The 23303-nt window shown below is 47.9% G+C and overlaps 1 protein-coding gene across 1 annotated transcript; it reads right to left on the bottom strand.

Annotated features, from left to right (window-relative positions):
* Nucleotides 1–3029: 3029 nt before the first annotated feature.
* On the bottom strand, nucleotides 3030–22585 carry LRRN1 (leucine rich repeat neuronal 1). The gene is made up of 2 exons (XM_036391130.2): nucleotides 22368–22585; nucleotides 3030–6850 (listed from the first exon to the last, which is right to left on the bottom strand). The coding sequence occupies exon 2, from the start codon at nucleotides 6615–6617 to the stop codon at nucleotides 4467–4469; it is 2151 nt and encodes a 716-aa protein (XP_036247023.1). The 5' UTR covers nucleotides 6618–6850; nucleotides 22368–22585; the 3' UTR covers nucleotides 3030–4466.
* Nucleotides 22586–23303: the final 718 nt, after the last annotated feature.

Below are 23303 nucleotides of genomic sequence, written 5' to 3'. Positions count from 1 at the left end.
GGGGACATGGACACAGGTGTGCCCAAGGACTCGCCCTGTGCCCATGCAGGGCTCAGCTGTGGTAGAGACTGGCCAGAGTAGCCCTCACTTGTTTATGCCAATGATTTCAGGAATTCCATTGCAGGGGTTTGTCCTCAGCCTGATTTTCAAGGTTGCCAGCACAAAGCAAAAGGAGTTGCCTGATTTGAACTCAAATTCTTTTTTACTGCTGCTGTCCCAGATTGTCAGAGGCAATGGGGCAAGTTTATGCCCTTCCCTCTGGATCCCAGATTCCCTGAAATATTTCCAGTTTCACCCCTTCATGGAATCAGTCCCAAACTGCTGCTCTTTTCATGGCCACCTTTTGGTGCCCCAGGCAGTAATCCTGGGCAGGGCTGGAGGTTGTGTGAAAGCATTGGTGAGTTTGTGCTCCTCATTCCAAAACCATGTCCTGGGTCAGTCTTGGGTTGTGGGTGAAAATACCCTCTCAATCCAATAAAATATGATTTAGGTGAGGAGAAGAAAAGTGGGTTTAGCTAAAATACTGCATCCCACACTTGAGTGGGTTATTTATTCTTCAGGGGACTGAAATATTTTACTATTGGGCAACCAAGGAGAAGTAACAGTGCAGAAGTTTAGTTGGGTATGAAATATCTGCTCTTACACAGCCTCTCTGAACCAGAAGCCAAATGAAAGCTAACAGTGGTTTTCCCCTCCTGTTTTCCAAGTGGCCAGTCTCAATCCCTAATTCTGAGCAAACTGGGGTGGTTTTTGTCTTCAGTGAAGAGTAGATGCAAATACATTTTGAAAGCAATTAGAGCATTTTTATTTTTGCTCACAATAAACTGCAAGCACAATGAAATTGCCAGCACAAGGTTGAAGGTTATTTACTACGATTATATGCCACATGTGATTAATCTCTTCCCCACTTTTTATTCTTTTGTTAGCAAGATTTTAAATATCCAGGGGATCTCTGCAGAATTCTGCAGGGTCAGATTAAAAGGCTGGAAAGACTTAGCACAGGTGGCTGTGTGTGCAGAATGCTCTGCCTTAACAAGGTGATTTTTGCTGCTCTCTGGTGACCTGCAGCTCCCTCCAGGACTCAGCAGCAGCAGCTTCCCTGCAATCCTGCAGGTCAGCACATCCCAACAAGTGTGTGCCTCTTATCAGGCCATTTTCCCCTGCAGTCCTCCCACAGCACTGCTCTAAAAAGACGATAAATGACAGAAAAGAGAGGGAACACAGGGCCTGTTATTCCCCAGTGGAAAGGAACGTGTTAAACATTGCTTTTCTTGCTGGCTGCTGTTGGAGCTCACTGGGGAATGTGGCTCTGTCCTCCCCCATGGCCCTGTGCCCCTGTCACCTTCACTCTCACCAGTGGCTGTGCTTCTGCAGCTGCCCAGATCTGCCAGGACAGCCAGGTGAGAACAGACCAGGCCACACACACACCCAGAGCAGCTGGTGAGGTCTGGGTCCGCCAGCACGGAGTGGACAACACAGGCTTGCTCAGAAGGCAAACAGAGCCCCAGATTGTCTGGAGCCAAGGATGGGAGGAGGGGGCAGAGGGAGGAAGAGCAGGATGGCTGTTTGGGAGGGCAGCCCCATGCACAGGTCAGCTTGTGGTCCCTGAGGAACCAACACCTTGCACCCAAAGTGCTGTGTTTTCTACCTGAACCTCTCCCTGTGTTCCTTACCTGAACCTCTGCCTGTGTTCCTTACCTGAACCTCTGTGTTCTCCACTTGAACCTCTCCCTGTGTTCCTTACCTGAACCTCTGCCTGTGTTCCTTATCTGAACCTCTCCCTGTGTTCCTTACCTGAACCTCTGCCTGTGTTCCTTACCTGAACCTCTGCCTGTGTTCCTTACCTGAACCTCTCCCTGTGTTCCTTACCTGAACCTCTGCCTGTGTTCTTTACCTGAACCTCTGCCTGTGTTCCTTACCTGAACCTCTGCCTGTGTTCTCTACCTGAACCTCTGCCTGTGTTCCTTACCTGAACCTCTGCCTGTGTTCCTTACCTGAACCTCTGCCTGTGTTCTCTACCTGAACCTCTCCCTGTGTTCCTTACCTGAACCTCTGCCTGTGTGGGAGGTTCAGGTAGAGCTGTGTGGTCCTGGGAAAATGCTGCAGGAAGCTGAGGAGATGATGCAAAAGGGGCTTTGCTTTGCACCTTCTGACACCTGCTCAACGAGTTATTTTCCAAAGACAATTTTATGATGTCATGCAAGCTGGAAGCCAGCATTCTGTGGCCAACCTTGTCCTTAGTGTCCTCTTCTCTGGCTGAAGTAGAGTGAAACTTTGCTGCAGAAGAGATCTTGGTTTAATTCATTGTGCCTGCAGCTTTAAGGTTAGAATAGAATATAGACCAGATGATAATTATTGCTCTGAAGCTTTTCTGGAGAAGGCAGCATGAGGGAATGCCCCATTTACATTAAAAACAAATCCAGGAGAAGGTGATGAAGAAATGCTTTCACTGTGTTTCTTCTCCATGATCAAAAGACACTTGCCTAACCCCAACATCTAATTGTCACGTGATTAAAAATGCATGAGATCTCCTGAACATAGAAAAGCTTGTGTGCAGCAGCACAAATACTTGATTGAAATGCATAATTAATGCTTTCACTCAGCCTCACGTGGAAGCACAGACCAAGGGGGCAGGTTGTCCAAGGGATGGATGGGTAAGTTTTTGTACCAAGGCAGCTGATTAGTCAACTTTTCACTTTTAGACAAGGAAAAAGAAGTTTGAAGTTTATCTGTAAATTTTAAGGGGACTTGGATATATTTGAGAAGCCGATGAGTTAAAAAACTTCACACAGCCCCAGGCACATCTGTGCTTTGAACAATTAACTTTTACTTACCAAGAACTTTTTTGGTGTGTAAAAATATGTAAAAATTGCACATTGAAAGCAGTGATAAAGTGTAGAAACTGCTGTGCTTGCTGCTGAGGGGAGCTGTGTGCTGTGACCTCGTGTTCCCCAGAGCCCACCCTGCTCTTCACTCACGTGCAGAACTTCCAGGGATTCAGAAAAGACAACGCACAACATTTCCATAGGTTCAACTGTAAATGATGCCTTTATATTGTACCCAGTGCACACAGATCACTGCTGCTCTCCTTTACCACAGTAACTCAGGAAAATACCCAGAATATGGATTCATTTTAAGCCTGTAAAAAACACAGTTCAGTATTGGACCAAGTGTAACTGTCTTGGTAGTTTTAATCTTAATTTCTGCTTTTGGAGGAACATTATTCCAAATAAGTTTCTCTTCAAGTATATTCCAAGATTCAACTGGTTTATTTCAGTTTGGTAGCACTGAGTTTTTTTTGTCCTAACTGATGGTAATGACAGCTAAATGTCAGCTTCATTTCTATCTTAGCTCAAAATATAAACAGAAAAGTATACAAAAAGGAAAATGTCCTGTTCACACTCTGTGAGTTCTTCTTGCTGTGTACCCTATGCCAAACAGTTTTGATTCTGCATGTGACTCTCAGTCCAAAAGCCATGCTGAGACATTTTTCTCAATAAATTATTTCCCATATTTTGCCTCTAGTGCAGAGAAAACACTGCTATTAACATAAATGCATAAAAAACCTGAACCTGGAACTTCATCAAGAAAAAACCCCCATGATATTTTTTTATATAACATTTTGGATATATTTTATGTCAAAACATGATCACCAGTCAAACTAGTGACGTCTAAACCCAATACATTATTGTGATTTCTAAATTAAAAACATCAGAACAAAACTAAATTTATTATAGCTCTGCCTTCATTAAACACCGTGTGTTGGTGATTTAAACACAACAAAACTCTAGTAGTTCTTCAAAAGTGTCTACTAAATAGAATAAAAAGAATAAGAACAATTAACATTTAGTCTGTTACATTAAAAAATTGGATGTACTTATTCCTATTGCCTGTTAGCTTTACCTAAGCCTTCAACTACTACAAAAATAATAATAAAAAAGAAAACTCATTGCTGAAAGTCAAAAACATTCAAATCAGTTGATACAACATTACAGTACAGTCAACTAACATCATCCAGGGTCTCCTTTTCTCAGGGTGGAGTCCTCAGCCCAGGGTCACAAACCTAGTTCACTGCAGGTCCAAAACTGAGGCTGAGCTCGGCGCGATCCTGCCCCGCGATGGCTCCGGGGAACGCGGGCTCACCCAGCCCCTCCTTCTTTTCATTCAGCACTGGAGTTAGGACAGTGTTAAGTTTAGCACAATAACTAAAAAAAAAAAAAAAAAATTAAAAAAAGGGAAAAAAAGTAATAAAATAAACAGAGGAGTGGAAGCTAGGTGAAGCTGCCATTTGTGTCAACCCATTGCGATACGCTATACTAAAAAATCCTGAAATATCCACCTGTCCTCACCGCTCTGCCACGGACTAGCAAAGTCAAAAATACAAAAGTCTTCAACTTGTCGTTTTTGCAGAATAAAGCAAAAAAGTCTTTGTGCTCCTTACTACCAGAAGCAAAATATCCTCTGAGTTACCACATGTAATAGCTTCTGGATGTGTCGACTTGGGTCGGCTTGGTCTCTGCAGAGCCATCCTTGTCTTTTTCACTGTCACCTTCCCAGAGATTAATAAGAGGAGGGTAGAGCTCGTTCAGGGGGATTGAAGAGGTCTTTTGCATATATTTTTTCAATGAGTGGTGGTAGTTTTTCCTCTTAAACCTTTTTGCAATATAAACAGAGACGGAGGCGAGGCTGATGACGGCAAACATGGATCCCATCACCGCTGCCAGGGCCGTGCTGGTTTCCTGGTCGGAAATATCCAGCGCAAAAGCCGCGTTTTTGGTTGTGACGTTGACACAGGATCTCTGTGTTTGCTGGTGGATGTTGGACACGGTCAGACACACTTCATAATCTGTAGAGGGCTGTAGATGTGTGAGGTTGTATTCGTGGACATCCACCGGGACCCGGGCGGTGTAGGTGATGTGAGGGTTGTCAATCTTCATTGTGGCCGATGACCATTTTAAGTTGGATGTCATGACATTGGAGTTGACTTTCCAAGAAACCAGGATGGAATGGGATTCAGCTTGTTTAACGTAGATTTTCAGCACCTGGGTGCCATCCAGGAGCGTTCCGTTCACCCGGATGGTCGCGACCCTCGTGTCAGCCCCCTCTATGTTCTGAGCCACACAGGTGTATCTCCCAGAGTCCTCAACCTGGATGTTGGAGATTTCCAAGGTGCCCTCACTGCTCAGCTTGTATTTGTCAGAGAGGCTTTCCACGGTGACCTTATTGCCCAGAGGGGTGACCCAGTAGATTTCTGGCTCAGGTTCTGCCATGGCCCGGCAATCTAAAAACACCGTCATGCCGATGTCCAGGTTCAGGTGGTTGGGAAAGGTCTCGTGAGAGATCATTGGAAGACATTGCTCGTTTGAATCCTGTATCAGCACCTCCTTCACCTGCTGTCCCCGGTACTCTGGGGGCATGGCACAGAACATGGAGAGAGGCTCCATGAAGCGGATGTTGGTTTTGTTGGAGTTGATCCAGTGGATGACGCAGTCGCACCTGAGCGGGTTGCTGTGGATGCTGATCTCCCGCAGGTTTGGGAGGGATTCCACTGTCTTTTGGTAGACTGCATTCAAGGCATTGTTGTTGAGCATCAGGCTCTCCAGGGCGGGGACGTTGCGGAACGCCAGGCGATGGATGTAAGACAGCTTTGGGTTGTTGGTGGCCTCCAGCTTTGTGAGCTCAGGCAGGTTGTCCAGCGCGTATCTATCAACAGACACGAGTTCTCCCATGTTGTTGATCCCAAGCTCTTTCAATCTGAGCATGTTTTTAAAATCCCCTTCTTGAATTTTATGAATTGGATTTTTGTTGAGATCCAGGAATTTTAAATTGGGAACTTTCTCAAGCGCAAGCTGAGGAACTTTTACCAATTTGTTGTCATAAAAAGAAAGACTTTCAAGACTATCCAAGCCTACTAACGCGTTGCCAGGAATGTCTGTGAGGTACATACCTGCTAAAACTAGACTCCTTAAGTTTGAGAGTGGTTTGAAATTCATATCAAGTATTCCAATCACTGGGTTTTCTCCAATCATGAGAATCTCTAAGTTGGGAGTAGAATCAAACCAACGGCTGTCAATAACCTTTAATTTGTTGGAGTTGAGGTGTAATCTCAGAAGATTTTTGAGGCCGGAGAATGCGTTTGCAGAAATGCTGCTGATCTGGTTGTGATTTATGTAGAGCTCCTGCAGATTGCAGAGGTCTTGCAGGCAGTAGTCAGTCATCTCTGTGATCTGGTTCTCCTCCAGGTGCAAAGTCGTGAGCTGAGTGAGGTTGGAGAGCCCCACATCTCTGATACTCGTGAAGTTATTCTGTGAAAAATCCAGTTCTGTTAAATTAAAGAGCTGTTGGAGTTCGTCTGTGGTCTTTGCAATGTTGTTGCTCTGTAACAGGAGGACTTGAGTGTCACTGGAGAGGTTGCTGGGGATTTTTGTCAACCGGAGGTCGTTGCAGTCAACTGTGGTGGCTTCCCTGTAGGTTGACTGAGGTGTAAACCAGGGCCTGATTTCACAGACACAAAGCTGTGGACATTCACTGCTCTGTATGGAAGACTCAGTTAATGAATTCATTAACAATTCTAGCACCAACTGGCACACAGTTAAAACAACTCTAACCTTTGCCATGCTGGCCAGCGAGGGGGTTCAGCTCCCCAGCCCCCTAAATTCCCCACGGAGGAAGAGGGCGATCCCCTATCAGGCAGGAAACGTAAAGCTTGACGCTTGAGGTGAAAGGCTCGGACATCCAGAAAGGTGAAAGATGATTTTCTGAGTTTAGTGAAGTTAAGAAATGCTCTGAAGACTCTCAGCTGCTCCTCAGTGTTTTAGATTCTTCCGTAAATCAGTGCCTGAAGATGGTCCTGAAAGCAGATTAGGGTATATGTTATGCTCAGCTCAGATACAGTTCATCTATTATTTAGTTTCTTCAACCTTTGAAAGAAAATATCTGCAAACAATCATTATTTTAATAGTAATCTCTTCCAAAAATCCCAATCTGGTGCAGGTAAATTATCTAGGGTTTGGAACTCTCTCCTTCTTGGGGTTTACATGAGAAATCTCTCAGAGAGAATTATCTAAAAATAAAACGTTGGGATGGATACCTTTCAGATCTACCCTGCAGGAGTAGTTTGAATGGCTTGGGAATGCTGAGGGTGGAGGATGTGCTGGTGAGCAAAGCAGGGTCTCAGACAAGCATCAACACCCAATCCCTGTCCCCAAGGCTGAGACTTCAGCTGTGTGGAATTAAGGCTCAGGAAGCTGCTGGTTTAGAAGTTTGAAGCTAAATGCTCATGAACTTTGCCAAAATTTATCCCAGTTAATCAAATCAGTTCCAGATAACAGCTTAGATTTAATCCAGCTCAGCCCCAAACAATAACAGTAAATTTGATTAAATGAATGTACTGCCCTTATTTCAGCTGTTTGTACTGCATTGTGATGGTATGAACTGCTCACCACAATTCCAAATTGCTGTGTAAGCCCTACATCTATGTCTGCTTAGCCTGAAGTTGTTCATGCAAGAGTGCCTTTAAATTAACCCAGCTGTGTCCAGGCACCTCAGAACATCTGGTGATACCGGGGGCTTTGAACACATATTCCAGGAGAATCTCCTGGTAGAATCTTTCTCCTTCTCCCTTCATTGGAAAATCGCTCTGGTGAGTGCAGTTCAGACTTCTCAAAGAAAAGGTGTGGGGTTTTCTGTAACTAAAATAATCAGGTTGTGCTGTGTGGACTCCCCACCCCTGGAAGTGTCCAAGGCCAGGTTGGATGGGGCTTGGAGCCATCTGGGACATTGGAAGGTGGCAGGGGTGGCACTGGATGGGCTTTAAGGTCCCTCCCAACCCAAACCACTCTGTGACTCTGTGATATCTGAGAGAACTCAGTGATGAAATCACATCTTTTTCAATTAGAACATAGCAAAGCTTCAACCAAGTCACAGCCAACAAGAGATGGTACTATATAAAATATTAAAATTAAATACAGCTCCTAAAATAGGTTCAAAATACTCTTCTGGATAGTGGGGACAGGAATCCCATTTGTACAACGCTTACTTCTAAATCTGATCATATTAAATAAGGAAACCACAGTGTTTTATTTTAGATTATGATGTAGAGCTGTAGGTAGAACACACCCAACAGCAATTTTATTAATTATTTTTATATTGTTATTCTGTGGTTGTGCTTTGGAGGAAGGGGAAGAGGACTGGGACCCAGAACACATTTGACCCTGTTGAGTCAGATTTTCTGTCTAGTAGCTGAGACTTGAATGAGAGCTGAGCAGACTCTGCTGGAGCAGGGAAAACCAACTGTAGGACCAACATTCCTTCCCAAATAACTTCCCACTGATGGAAGAATTGACTAAGAATGTTTTAAAAAATAAATCCTAATGGCGCCGTGGTAGTAGGGGATGTGTTATCGTGGAGTGATGAGGAGCTGGGGTAGCTGAGCTGTGCTGACTCTGATGGATGCTTCCCTCCACAGCCACGCATTTGTAGCTGACCCAAGCCAGTCAATTCTAGGAAAATTGATGGAATCTGAAGTTTAATTGATTTAACTGCAGATTTTCAAATGGCAATGTTTTGCAGTGAATAATGCAGGCAGTGCTTTCAATGCCAGGTACAGGAGGTGCCCTGAGCTGCTGTGCCCATCATGGGCTGTCCCCTCATACAGGGACATGTCCCTGCTCTGGCTCTGGAGCAAAGACAGAGCATTGCTCCCAAAATTCCTGCCTGTGGAATCTCTCCTGCAGCTTCTCAGGGCATGAAGAGAAAGGAGGGAGTTGGAGCCTTACAAAGCTGAGGGGCCTAATGATGTTTTACGACTGCTTTAGCCCTGATGTAGCTGCATGAATCATGTAATGCTTTAAAAACCAAACTGCCTGAAAAACACTTCAAAGGTTCTTTTAAAATATGTAGGAGCGTGTCTAGATGTTGCAAAAAAAAAATCAAATTTGATCTTTCTTTGTTGAATATTTATATCCTCTTACTTGCACGTTACAGTTATTGTTCATCCTCGCTAAGAAGGCGTTTGTGGGTTTATTGACCAGAGTTCTGGGTTTATGATCACTGTAAATATATGATTTTACAAGTTCCTAGTGGCTTGTTCTCTTCTGTAGCTATTTTCTACTGCAAACGGATTTAATTTTCTTTGACTGCAAATTTAGAAACAACACACACATTGCTTTCCTCAGTCTCTCCCAGCCCAGGGCAGCTTGGATGAAGCTGGAAATGCAATTCCAGGGTAACCAGAGAGTGAATTGTGAGCAGCCCCATGTGGCCCAGCAGGAGGGACAAGCCAAGTCATGGCCTTTGGTTTTAGCCACCTGTGCTGTGTAAAACCCCATGCACAGCCCTGCCCAAAGCTACAGAGGCAGCAGAGCAGCCACCAAACCCCATCCCTCTGCTGCCCAGGATTCTCAGCTCCCCAGCACTGATCCCAGACACCTCTGCAGGGTTTGGTGTCACAGACACTGAGGGTGTGAAGGAAAGCTTTTAGCATTCCCTGCCATCCCTCTCATTTGTTAGATTCATATTTTCTGCTGTTCCAACCCACAACAGCAGTTGTAACAGCTGGTAACTTGATATCAGCAGAAATAATGGCTAATTTTATGTGAGAGATATGGAGGGAATTATTTTACTCCGAGCTAATTAAATGCATTTTCCATGGCACTGCTCAGTACCCAGTGCAGAAAAAAAGCCACATTTCTGCCACCAGCAAACCCACAGCAGCTGCCTGGGCCATGGGCTTGTTCCTGCTCCCTGAGGGCAGAAACAGGAGCATCATTCCTGCCTCCCATCCTGGAACTGCCATGGGGAGGTCTAACTCCTCCTTTCCCACCTAAATTCTGAGAAATGGTTAATCCTGAGAATTGGTTTGGCCCATGAGGGCGGGTGTTTGGCTATGGAGTAGTGGGTCCTTCACCTCAGTTTTTCCAAGGGAAAGAAGGTGGGTGGGAAGAGGTGTGCTCTGGCAACCACAGCTTTACTGGTGGCTCTCAAAGAGTGAGGTTGGGTGGGTGATTGGAATAAAAAAATACATTTAAAGCTCCAGTGCAGGAAGAGGAAAATATGAAGGGACAAGCACGAAGTAAACTGTTCATTAAAAGTGTTCACACTTAACCTGCCAACTAAAAAGAACAGATACTGTGCATTTTTGCTTGGTAATAGGAAAACAAAGTGTTGTCACTTCCCTGACAACTGTATTAATGGTCACTATTAAAATTCGCTGAAAGGAGCAACAATATTGTTTGCACATGGATATCTGGGGGCATTTTGGAACAGTGATGCTGCCACAGCAAATCCTCCCAGTGCACAGCTACGTGGCTCATTCCTGCAGAATTTCTTTTATATTGCAGTAGCATCAGCCCAGATTTTGGTCGGCACTGAGCCACCTGCACTGAGTGTGCCCAGGTAAAAGTTGGAAGGATCAGACGCATGAAAAAATTACCTCAGGCTAAGACAAGCAATTTATTCTGTAGCTGCTGAGAGCCAGAAGCACAAGCTGATCCCCCATTCCTCCCCTTTCCCAGGCTGAGCCTCAGTACCTGAGCTGCGTGCTGGAAAATTGTCTGTTGTGCCAAGGGCTCGTGCAGCTCCTGCATCCCCATCCCCATCCCTCAGGCAAACCTGGCTGCTGCAGCCTGGGCTGGGTGGGACAGCCCAGCCTGGGGCAGGGTTAGTGCCAGCCCTGGGGGGGCTCAGGTGGAACTGGGCAGTGGAATCCAGACTGGGAGCAGGGCAGCCCCAGGCTCTGCTGCGTCCCTCAGGACAGCAGGAAGAGGCAGGAACGGATGCCCAGAAGCTCCTGGTGAGCACGAGGCAGAACTTCCCTGTGCAGTGACCGCTCCCTGCCCACACTGTCCTGAGAGGGGCTGCAGTCTCATCTCTGGGGCTGTTCCAGACCCCTCTGGACACGGTCCTGTGCTCTGGGATGGCCCGGCTGGAGCAGGGACGTGGCACCAGCTGTCCCTTCCAGCCTGGCCATGCTGTGACTCTGTGAGGAGCCTCCTGGGAGAGGGGAGCTCCAGCTGGAGGTTGGGCTGGAGCTCTGGGGATGCTGGAAGCACCCCTGGAGCACAGGGAGCTCAGGCTGGCATCGCTGCAGGCTGGTTAGGGCAGATGGGCAAGGTTAAGGAAAGGCTTTTGTCACAGACACATTGTATGAAAAATCCTTTCCTTAGGATCTTTGCTCCTGAGAGGCTGAGAGGCCTCAGAAATTAAATGTAACCAATGGTTATCTGCTGCTGTGGGATGCAACAGGGGCATCTGGGATTGGGCTCATGTGGTTGTTTCTAATTAATGGCAAATCACAGCCCAGCTGGCTCGGACTCTCTGGTCAGTCACAAGATTTTATCATCATTCCATTCTTTCCTTTCAAGCCTTCTGATGAAATCCTTTCTTCTGTTCTTTTAGTATAGTTTTACTATATCATTTTCTTTTAATATAATACATCTCATAAAATAATAAATCAGCCTTCTGAAACATGGAGTCAGGATTCTCATCCCTTCCCTCATCCTGGGACCCCTGCAAACTCCACCACAGGCATTTGTGTGTGCTGGAGGTAAAACCTGCCCTGCCCTGCCCTGCCCTTCAGCAGGGCCTCTGCAGCTGTGCATCCCCTTTTTTCCATGGATAAAACAGGGATTTATGGATAAAACAGGGATTGGTGCTTGCTCAGCTGAGCCAGAGCCTCTGACCAGGCTTTAGGAGGGAGAGGCACTGAAATGGGAGCAGCCTCTAAATCCCAGCAGTAAGCTCAACACTAAGCCCAGTCTAAAAGCAGGTTACTAAAGCCACTCCAGTCAAGAGCATCAGTGACCTTGTGCATCCTAGAGAAAGGGAACTTGGAGTTTAATTTCCAGCCATGGAATGGGCTCCTTTCCCAGGAGTTAAATTTACAAGTGCAATCCTGTGTATTTAGAAAAATATTGAGGAATAATGCTTGGTAATAAGCCTTTTATAGTGAGGTTTTTAAAGTCTCCAGTGTCATCAGGAAATAAGCTATTTACAGGTCTGAACTGTGGAAAACACAGAAAAATCAAGCTGAAAATGATGACAGTTGAAGGAGCTTGAAGAAATCTGAACGTGGGAGCTGGGTATTAAAAGGAAATACAGAAACAAGGGCCCGTAGGACATGTAATAATGGTATAAAGCCTCAAAACACATCTTCAGGGATTTATAATATTAAAGTTTTGAGGCTTTTTTTCCTTGCAAATAATGCCTACTTTTTCTTCTCATCTGTACACACATTCCATCAAAATAAAGTCTGTGTTTAATTTTGGGGAAAGCTCTGGTGAGAAGGTGATTTGCTGTATCTCAAAACAACCATGCTTTATCTGTGTTCTTTTGAAAAATACTACTCTTATCTCCACCAAAGAACTGCAAAGAGCATCCTATTCATAACGCCTGTGCTGCAGAACCAGCATATTACAGCTTGGAAATTTGTAATTTATTGGAGCTTATTCTTAAGACTCGCATCTGATACAGTATTTTTCATTAAAGTACTGAAGTAAATTTGCAGGAGAGGGAAAAATGGTTTTCATTCACAGACTGCTCTGGAGTGCAAGGGGCTGGATCCCCTGCAGGCCCATCAAATCCACCAGAGAACTGCAACCCAGCTTCTGGCAACTGATGGAAAATCTCTCCCAGATTACCATTAACCAGTCATATTAGAAACATCAGCAATAACAGGGGCTTGCCAAGCAGTGGGCTGTCAAATTATAGAAGCTATTTGCTTTAGGAAAGAAAAAAAATCTCATAAACCACTTCAGGGCCCTGAAACCTGAAAGGTGAGATGTGGTTGTGCAGCAGGAATATTCTTATGCCAGCAACACAAATTATCATCAGCTTTCTTACTCTTCATGAATGAGTTTGGGACAAGGTGGGCTGTTCTGTTGTCCAGCACTTGTTTTCATGTCCTGCTGAAAGGGCTCAGTGTGAAGGCAAAGCTTTGATTCCATTTGATGCAGAAGAATCCCACCTGTGACCACTGTCCTGGTTCCACATCCTCAGCAGAGCATAACTGATTTGGGAAGACCTCTTCCAACCACTTTTTGCATGTTGTGCATGTGCTGGCTGATGAATCCCATCTGTGACCACTGTTCTGGCCCCACACCCTCACCAGAGGAAATTTCTTGGTTGGATCAGCATTTCTGAGAGCCAGCCCATTCCACTGCCAGGTCAGGATCCAGGCCCCTGAGCCCTTCCTTGCAGCTCCTCCCCTCTGCCTGCCCTGCAGGTGATGGAGCAAACCCCTGGGCTGTGCTTTCCTCCCCCCTCACGTGCCCTAACCCTTCCCCAGCCCTCTCTCCGTTTCAAATCCCAGGCAGAATTGAAACCTGACTGGTTTTAGTACAGTATCTAGAATTTCCAGAGCATAACTAATTTGGAAAGACCTCTTCCAACTCTTTTTGCATGTTGTGTGTCTGCTGGCTGATGAATGAAAGGGGACCAAAGGTGAAGAAATTCTGCTTTGGCTTCTTGCCATAGTTAAAGAGTAGAAATGGATTGAGTCATAGCATATTTGGGATCTCAGAACAACGTGGAAGGATCTGAGCATCTTTGTAATCCATGGGGGAACCTCCTGCCCAAGGATTTCATGTAGAGCAGGTCAGAAATTCTCTGCTTCTTACTATCTATCAAAATCAGCACAATTCAAACGAAAATCTAAAAAAAAAAAAAAAAAAAGAAAGAGGACAAAGGGTATGAAGGGTATGCAGAGATTGGGTTGGATTGTGGAAACTTGGCCAGTGGAAGCAAAGTGTTAATAAAGGAGCAGACGAGGAATATTTTTAAGCAGGAGAAAGAGGGCTGCCAGAACTCCAGAGGATTTTCCTGAAGGAACAGAAAATCCTTTTCCTCCCTTTTTGCTGACTGGCTCCTGGCAGTGTGATTATTTTGCTTCCTACACAGTTCTAGATCAAACTCCAGTTTTGTGAGTCACTCAGGATCCCCCACAGTTGGGAAAGACCCCGGTGTGTACGTGGTTGTTACTACCACAGAGGATGCCAAAAAAACCCTGTGCTGCAAACAGAGCCTGATAAATCCCAACCAGAATGAGTCAGGAGCTCTGGAGGTATTTGTAAATCAACACAATGGTGCTGGCTGTAGGGAATGCATAAGGCTTGTTATTAAAAATTATATGTGCATGGAGCTTCAATTGCTTATCTTCAATTCTTCAATCAAGGGAAAAAGTTCTTTTTCTGGTCCTTGTTACTCTCTGTTTTGATAATTCTGTTTCCTGTGGCTGTAATATGTGTTAGCATTTCAATTATTAGTGATTAAGTATTAAACTGTATTTTACTATTAGCCTAGATCTATATCTACACAGTTTGTACATGTAGTGTGCTGACACAGACTTCAGCCCTTAGAATAAAACAGACTTTTATTGATTTTTTTTCTGAGTTTTATGCTTACAAAATCCAATTCTCTGTTTCTGAGCTATATATATTTAAATGCTAATAGACCCATATATTGAGTTGGCTGATATGGGAAGATCTGATAGGACAGACTGTGAGCATGGCACTAACAGAATAAATGGATTTAGCATGGGAGGTGCTGAGATGTAATAGAAAGGCTGTTAGCACCAAGACAAAGATCTGGAACTCAACCAAGCTGGGAAGGGACAGAACTAATTCCATTAAGTGGCCACAGATTTGGGTTTGGAACTGCTCTGAACCAAGGCCTGACTCTGACCTGAGAAAAAGGCTCTTTTCTTTTCTCTCTCTCCAGTTCCTCTGCTGCATGCCATGACCCTCCCCTTTTCCATGAGTCTTTCTGCACTTCTGCTGCATGGAATAAGTGCTCTCCAGCACTGTTTCATTCCAAAACCACTGCCATGGGATCAGGGCAGGGAAGCTCAGTCAGCTGAGAGCGTGGAACCCCCACAGCCTGAATTTAACCATATCTCTCATTCTCTCTGAATGTTGATGCTTTTTGCTCCATGCAGAAAACAGACTTGCTTTGAGACCTTCATGAGACTAAGAAAGAGAGGAAATACATCTAATTCAATGTACTGTGTGTTTAGGAACAGGCTATGAACTGTCCCTTGAGCTTTAGTCCCCAGGCTGGTCATGGCCACATCCCAGGTTTTCCATGGATTGTTTCTTTCATCAGTGCTTGCAGAACACAGAGGTACTACAATTTCTGCCTTTTGCAGAAAGGAAGTTTTTTCCCCTCAGAATTTTGAGTTATTGGTGCTTTATAGATAAAATCTTTACCTAATTACAGTGATTCATTTGGGCATGGTAATGTTTAATTTGTATAAACCAGATTTGTTGCACTTAAAGGGGGCAGAAAGAGAAAGGAAAACAGATTTGTCAATGAACTTAGAAAAAACCACTGACCTGGTTTTACTCGGTGCCTTTTACTACAATGAACCCATTTTAAAGACCTGTTTTCAAGCAGCAATTAAAAAACTTCATTTTTGCAGTGGCTTGTTCACCTATGGCTAAGATAAGTTATTTTTCAATGCATTTACAAGTCACTGGTGGCTCTCTGGAACTATCAATATTTACTCTATTTCTGTTAGAATGATGGATCATTTGTAATTTAAAAATTTAACAAGGCCAATCAGTAGCTCATCTGCATCCCAGTAATTGTATGCAGCACATTAGCAAGGTATGAATTTATTAGATAGTTTTGGACTTGCTTAATCATATAAATGATATGATGCATGAAATAACAGAAAATGAAGGATTCATTATATAAATGATAAACATTTTCAAATTACGAAAAGACAATCCAAGCTTTGATTGATATTTTATTAAAACAATGTAAAATGTTATTCTACCAAACTTAGGACAAGCTCGGGGATTCTCTCTGAATAACTCTGAGGTGTTTTGTAGAAGTTCCTTAGGATGTGATGTGTCAGACTCCAGGGTGGAGGAGGAAGCCAGGGAATGTCTCCCAGGAACTTAAGCAGCTTCTCCAGGCAGGAGTGTTCTCTTTAGAGCAGGATAAAATAAGGAAACTCTCAGGTGAAACTCTCCAGTGGCAGGGCTGGAGCTCTGGGTTAGCACTGCCACAGGTGGAGCTTCTTTCACTTGGAAAAGTGTTTGTTGAGCATAGAGGAACCTGGTTTGGGTCTCAGCCCCACTGGTAAGATGTGTGGTGCTGAAATGTGTGTGTTTGTGGCAGGTGATCCCCAATCCATCCCAATCCTGCTGCCAGACCCATCCCTGCACCTTCCCCATCCCAGGCTCAGCTGTGCTGCTCTACCATCCCACACCCGCCTTTAACACCCCCTGCTCATCACAAACCAACCCCTCTGGGGTGCAGCCAGAGCCTCCCAGCTGAGCCCAGGGGTGGGATGTGCCTCCCAGAGCCAGGAGTCCTTTGGGATCCCCTCTGGAGTCCCCTGGGATGCTGGGCTGAACTGGGACAGCGCTGGGAACGGGCTCTGGGTGCCTCTGGAGGGAAGAAACCCCAACACCTGCCTGGGGGTGCCTCTGGGGGTGAGGAGACCCCCACCCCAACTCCTCCTTTGAGCACACCTTGAGTGCTGTGTCCAGTCCTGGGCCCCTCAGTTTGGGAAGGATGTGGAGATGCTTGAGCACATCCAGAGGAGGCAACGAGGCTGGAGAGGGGTTTGGAACACAAACCCTGTGAGGAACCACTGGGGGTGCTCAGCCTGGAGCAGAGGAGGCTCAGGGGTGCCCCCATTGCTCTCCACACCTTCCTGAAGGGAGGCTGAGGACAGGTGGGGTCGGTCTCTGGCAGAACCAGAGCACGCAGCCTCCAGCTGCGGCAGGGAAGGGACAGCTTGGATAGCAGGAAGAAATTTCTCACTGGAAGGATAATAAAGCACTGGAATGCTCTTCCCAGGGAGGTGGCAGAATCACCATCTCTGGGTGTGTTCAAAATAAGACTGGACATGGCACTGGGTGCTGTGGTTTAGTTGAGGTGTTAGGGCACAGGTTGGACTCGATGATCTCAGAGGTCTCTCCCAACCTCATCATTCTGTGACTGTGTGTGACTGTGTGTGACTGTGTGTGTGACTGTGTGTGTGTGTGTGATTGTGTGTGACTGTGTGTCACTGTGTGTGTGTGTGTCACTGTGTGTCACTGTGTGTGACTGTGTGTGACTGTGTGTGTGACTGTGTGTGACTGTGTGTCACTGTGTGTTTGTGTGTGACTGTGTGTGATTGTGTGTGACTGTGTGTGATTGATTGTGTGTGACTGTGTGTGATTGTGTGTGACTGTGTGTGATTGTGTGTGATTGTGTGTGATTGATTGTGTGTGACTGTGTGTGACTGTGTGTGATTGTGTGTGATTGATTGTGTGTGACTGTGTGTGATTGTGTGTGATTGTGTGTGACTGTGTGTGATTGATTGTGTGTGATTGTGTGTCACTGTGTGTCACTGTGTGTGATTGTGTGTGATTGTGTGTGATTGTGTGTGTTTGTGTGTGACTGTGTCACTGTGTGTGTTTGTGTGTGACTGTGTGTGACTGTGTGTGATTGACTGTGTGTGATTGTGTGTCACTGTGTGTGTGATTGTGTGTCACTGTGTGTCACTGTGTGTGTTTGTGTGTGCTTCTGTGTGCCTGGGCTCTGCTCCCTCCCAGGAGCTCTCCCCCAGGAGCAGGCTGGGGGCTGCACTTCCCCAGAGCTCAGCCAGGCAAACCCTGCCAGGTACCTCCAGGGGGGCCTGGCTTCCAAAAGCCCTTGGTTCTCCTGCTCTAATCCAAGCTGACAGTGCCCAAATTGCTGGAACCACCAGAGTTAGTTAAATTAAATACCTGGAAATGAGATGCTGACTGACAACTTCTGAAATTTCTAACTGAAACCCCCAAGTAAGGTTTGCCTCCGTGTTCAGCTGCTTTGGTTTGGGATTTGGTCAGGGAAATACTGCCCTGTGTGACCACTGAGGAGTAAAGGGCAGCGCCTCAGGAGAGAAAATTATGTAGTAAGGCTGCTGTACCCAATAAAATAAGGGAAAAGCTGTTTCTCCTGGCACTTTTATAACTTCAGTGCATTCTCACTACAGCAGCCTGTTCAATATTTCAGGCCTGTTACTTAAACTTGCTTTGCCTTGTTGTTCTGTTAGTTAAAAAGGGAAGAAAAAGGCAATGCTGCACTGCAAACACTCGATCTTTAGAAACTGTGCTCCAGGTAAAAACCAGCTCCTGCTCTTTTAATAATTCAGCCAGATGGAATGCCAAGGAAACACTGCCTTGTAACACCAAATTAAGGTTACAGACACAGAAGGTGAAGTTATAAAAATGTTTTACAGGAGAAGTTAAGAGCAGAGACTAATTCCTGTCTCACTGATACCACAGACTTGTCCTGCCTTCACCAGGGGGAGAATTAGGCCAATCCAAAATAGGCCAATCCAGTATTTTTCTTCAGTGCCCTAAGCAGAAAAAGGAAAGACGACATCTAAAGAGCAAAACAAAATTTAAAGTTGCAGGGTTTGAAGTAGCAAAGGATAAGAGAGTGGAGTTCAGAAGAACTTTCAGCTCTCAGCCCTCCACGTGTTCAGCTCTGACCTGGCAGAGTCCATTAGTGAAGAACTTAATTACTCAGCTGCAGGAAAAGAATGAGACTGGTAAAGTCTGAGGAACTCAAGCACATCTGCAGGGACTGTTTCTTATCAGAGTGGTCCTGTGAGGTCCCTGTGCAGAACTTAGGCCCTCCAAATCTTAGAGAAACACCATTATTTAATAATTAATTACAAACCAACAAAAGCAGTTCCTAAGCCAGCTCTTGGATTTTCTCTGCTCTTGCCCATCTTTCTTCCCACGTTAATTGCAGAGACAAAACAGAGAATGGGAATATTTGCAGTGAGTTTCCTTGGATTTCTGCTCTGGCATGGGGCTCTGGCTGCTTCCCACCTCTCCCCTCTCCCAGGAGCCCTGCAGGCACTGCCAACCCTCCCAACAGAGTCAGCAGAAAAACCATCCCAGCTCCCAAGTCCCTTTTGTGTAGAACTCGCTCGCTTTTGTGTAGAACTCACAAACGATTTTTTGAGAAAGATGTGTTTAAGGCCTGACTCTGTTAATGACTTAACTGCTCTGGAGCACAACCTGGAGTTCTGGGCTCCTGGGAGCATCATGGGTCTCCAGGCTGGAAGGGGCTGCAGGAATCAGCCCTGGTGGGGCTGAACCTCAGGCTCACTGTCCCTGAGCCTTACACAAACACAGAGGAGGAGGGCTGCATTTGTGTGCTTCCAAAAACTTTACATAGATTTTCTTCAGTTCTGTGTCTACAAAATGTCTGCCAGGAAAAAATCTGGAGCTTGGCAGGATGAAGCCTCACACGTGTATTGTTCGTGTAGCTATGGTAACCTACAAATGCCACCAGTGTTTCCATTTCATACACAAATGAGGGGACAGCTGTGGGGACCACATGTCTGCCAATGGAATAATATATGTGAACTAGGATGGCTTGGTCAGAAAATTACAACTCATCTATATTAATCAGGGCTTCAAAGAACAGGCACCTCCGTGGCGACAAAGTGCACAGGAAGACAGAGGGATTTTTATTTTGGAGAATTTTGGCTGCTCTGTAAATATTTGCAGCATCTTGCTACTTTCTGCTGGTTGGAAAATAAACTAAGATAAATATTGTTCGACCAGAGCTGTTCTATAAACATCACTTAACTATTCTCCTTAGGTTTTGTTTGTTTGGGTTTATTTTCCTGATGCTTGAGCCTGACACAAAGGCAGACCTGGGACCATGCAAGTCACTCACCTGGGGGAGGAGCAGCTCCAAAAGAGACAGACATAATGTGGCTCAGAGCTTTGTGAACAAAGTCCCCATTTTTACTCATTGTCAAGATTAACAGAAATAAGAGCTTCAAAAGACTCATAAGAGAAACTAAAAAAAGATTTAAAAACATTGTTTAAATGCGGATGAGTCTCTATCACCCCTAACAACGAGAAGAAGAAATCTGCAGACCCAATAATGCACACAAATCCCCTTTGCAGCGAACATTAAGCTGTGCAGGCTGCAGCAGCAGCAATACTTGACCGCTGCTATGATTCATCCAAGATGTTTGAAGTGTCCCTACAAGAAGAGCCGCGGAGCAGGGCTGTGCCGCCCTCCTTGGCAGCAGCCGGCTGCAGCAGGAATCCTGCACGCCGATCAGGAAAAGTTTTCCCTGCCTTCTGCAGTGCCACGCTACTGTATCGGTGTGAAACAAAGGCTGCAAGCATCCCCTCCTCCGCCCGCGGCAGCGAGCTGGGCTCCGGGCACCGCGGGGATTAGCAATGAGTGATGGTGATGAGAGCTTAACCACTGCTCCTTGAAATTATCCCATTTGCTCCATGAGCTGGAACCAAAGACACCCAGAGAATCACGGAATCACAGACTGGTTTGGGTTGGGAGGGACCCTCAACATCATCCAGTGCCAGCCCAGCCATGGCACGGACACCTCCCGCTGTCCCAGGGTGTTCCAAGCCCTGTCCAGCCTGGCCTTGGGCACTGCCAGGGATCCAGGGGCAGCCCCAGCTGCTCTGGGCACCTGTGCCAGGGCTGTTCCCCGTGAGGTCAGGCTGAACAGAAGTTTCTTTTTTCAGCCTGAATTTGGACGGGCTCAGCATTATTTATGGCAGTAAAAAAAGGTCCTTCACAGTTCACGTGAAAAGTTGTTATCCTTCTATAATTGTCCAACTTAATGCAAAATCCTATTTCCTTCAATGATCAGCAGTGTTATCTGTTCTAGGTAAATGGGAGAGGCTTTATGGTCATCACAGTAAGTGGTCTAATAACGTCCAAAATGCCTACTGGGAGAGATAATTTTATATGGGCTACATAAAATGTTGTGCAGATAACTTTGAACTGCCGAGGTAGAAGTTAAACTGGAGCTCTTGTCCCGGAGCAGTGGCACAAGAGAGGCTGCAGAGCAGGGGCACAGGGACACCTGGGGCTGTTCCCTGGCCCGAGGTGAGAGCAGAACCATCCTGGCTCTCCTCACTTTCCATCTGGGAAGCTTCCTGCACTGCTTTGTCCCTCTCAGTGTGTGTCTTTAATTTAAACTTTGACTCGCAAGACTTTGGGACTCAGTTTGGTTGGATCCTTTGGACAACAGCAGGACTGAGGCTGGGTGTGCCTTTGGTCATTCAAAGCTCTGTGATCTCTCTGTGGGTACATCTGAGCTGTTGGCCAGAAGAGGTTTATGATCTCCAGAAATAATGGGCTCCTTTTATAGGGACCCTTGAAGTCCGTAAGGAAAGGACTGAAAGGTTTCCAAACTAGTTCTCATGGAAGGGACTCGTTACTTGGGAGCTCTCGCACAGCTCCAGGACAGGAACAGAAGCGCCCCGTGTGTGATCTCTCACCTTTGGACAACATTATCGCCTACTTTGAGTTTCATTCTGCTACTTTCCCTTCCATCGCCTGAAATGGTGGGAGATGCGCCCCGAGCCAGCACAGGGGGAGAGAATAACTTGGGGGAGAGCGAAAATCGCAGGCGAACATCTGTTGTGCGGCCCCGGCAGGGCTGAGCCGGCGGCACAATGCGCCTCGCTGCTGTCCCTCCTCCGGCAGGGACCGGGGGCCGGCCCCGCGCTCAAAGGGCCCTTTGACAGCGGCGACAAAGCGGCGGCAGCGGGGCCGGTCCCTTTGTCCGCCAGACCCACGGCCAGGGACCTTCGGTGCGGGGCGAGGAGCCGCCGCTGCCCCGCGCTCCTCTCGGGCAGCGGAGTTCCCAAAGAGCCCCCGAAGGGCAGCTGCGTGCGGCAGGGACCCAAGGAGCATCCCCCGGCCGCTCTGCCCAGGCCGGTCCCGCAGCCCCCGGGACCGAGCGGCCGCTCCGCCCGCAGCGCACAAAGCCGCGGCCGCGGGAGGAGGGCGGCGGAGCCGCGGCCCCGCTCACACTGCGCCTTTATGCCGCTTTCTGAAGGGCCATTGTCACACTGAAGGCTCCTTGTCTCCTCGCATTCCTGCGGGTGAATGGATGAGGCAGGACATCTGCCGGGATCCGCTCCCATTCGCATGCAAATGGGGGACGCGGGCAGCGCTGCCGCACCGCCGGCCCCGCGCCCACCGCCGGCCCCCGGCACCGCCGATCCCCCCCAGAACCCCCCATTTACCGCAAACCGGCCCGGGGAGCAGCGGAGCACCCGAGAGGGAGGAGGAGGGGGAGGAGGAGGAGGAGGAGAGCGATGCTGCAGCCGAACCCCGCAGCCCCGGAGGTGCGAGGCGGCCGCAGCCCCGGGGCGGTCCCGGCGCGGTGCGGAGCCACCGAAACCCCGCGGGGACTCTCCCGGGGGGGCACCGGGGGCGCGTCCGCCACCGCAAACTTTGCTCGCAGCGCACATCGCTGCACCGCGGCGCACATCCCCGCAGCCCGGAGCGCAGCCCTCGCACCCGCGCCGCTCCCGCAGCCTCCGCTCGCTCGCTCGCTCGCTCGCTCCCCCGAGCCCGGCGGACGCACTCACCGCCGGCCGGGCGCTGCCGCGGTTGTCCCCCGGGGCTGCACATCCGCTGCTGCCGCCGCGGTCCCAGCGCGCCGGGATGCCGGGAGCGATGGAGGGATGGATGGATGGATGGATGGATGGATAGGTAGGTGGGTGGGTGGGTGGAAGAGGGGATGGATGGACGGAGCGGTCGCTCCGTGCCTGCTGCCCGCCCCCAGCACGGCGATGCCGGTGCCGGTGCGCGGTGCCGCCCGCTCTGAGGCGCCGCCGGCGCGCACCTGGGAAGGCGCCGCGGGTCAGGTGACGGGCCGCGCTCCCATTGGCTGCTGCGCGCGCGGCACCGGCTGCGGGGGCGGGGCGAGGCCTGGCCCCGCCCCCGAGCGACCCCGCCCCCGGCCTCGGTGCGAACCCGGGGCTGCTGCGGGCACCGCTCGGGACCCGGGGAGCGTCCCTGCCTTCCTTCCTTCCCTCCTTTGGATCCAGGGGAGCGTCCCTGCCTTCCTCCCTTCCCTCCTTCGGATCCAGGGGAGCGTCCCTGCCTTCCTCTGGATCCCAGGGAGCATCCCTGCCTTCCTCCCTTCCCTCCTTCGGATCCAGGGGAGCGTCCCTGCCTTCCTTCCTTCCTTCCTCCCTTCCTTCGGATCCAGGGGAGCGTCCCTGCCTTCCTCCCTTCCCTCCTTTGGATCCAGGGGAGCGTCCCTGCCTTCCTCTGGATCCCAGGGAGCGTCCCTGCCTTCCTCCCTTCCTTCGGATCCTGGCGAGCATCCCTTCCTTTGGATCCCGGGGAGCATCCCTCCCTCCCTTCCTTCCTTCGTTTGGATCCTAGGGAGCATCCCTCCCTCCCTTCCTTCGGATCCAGGGCTAACATCCCTCTTCCTTCCGTTGGATCCCGAGGAGCATCCCTCCCTTCCTTCCTTTGGATCCAGGGTGATCATACCTCCCTTTCTTTGGATCCAG

This window comes from Molothrus ater, chromosome 11, assembly GCF_012460135.2.
Source record: "Molothrus ater isolate BHLD 08-10-18 breed brown headed cowbird chromosome 11, BPBGC_Mater_1.1, whole genome shotgun sequence".
NCBI lineage: Eukaryota > Metazoa > Chordata > Aves > Passeriformes > Icteridae > Molothrus > Molothrus ater.
The sequence above is the reverse complement of the archived record's forward strand: the minus strand, read 5'-3'. Positions and strand labels throughout refer to the sequence as shown.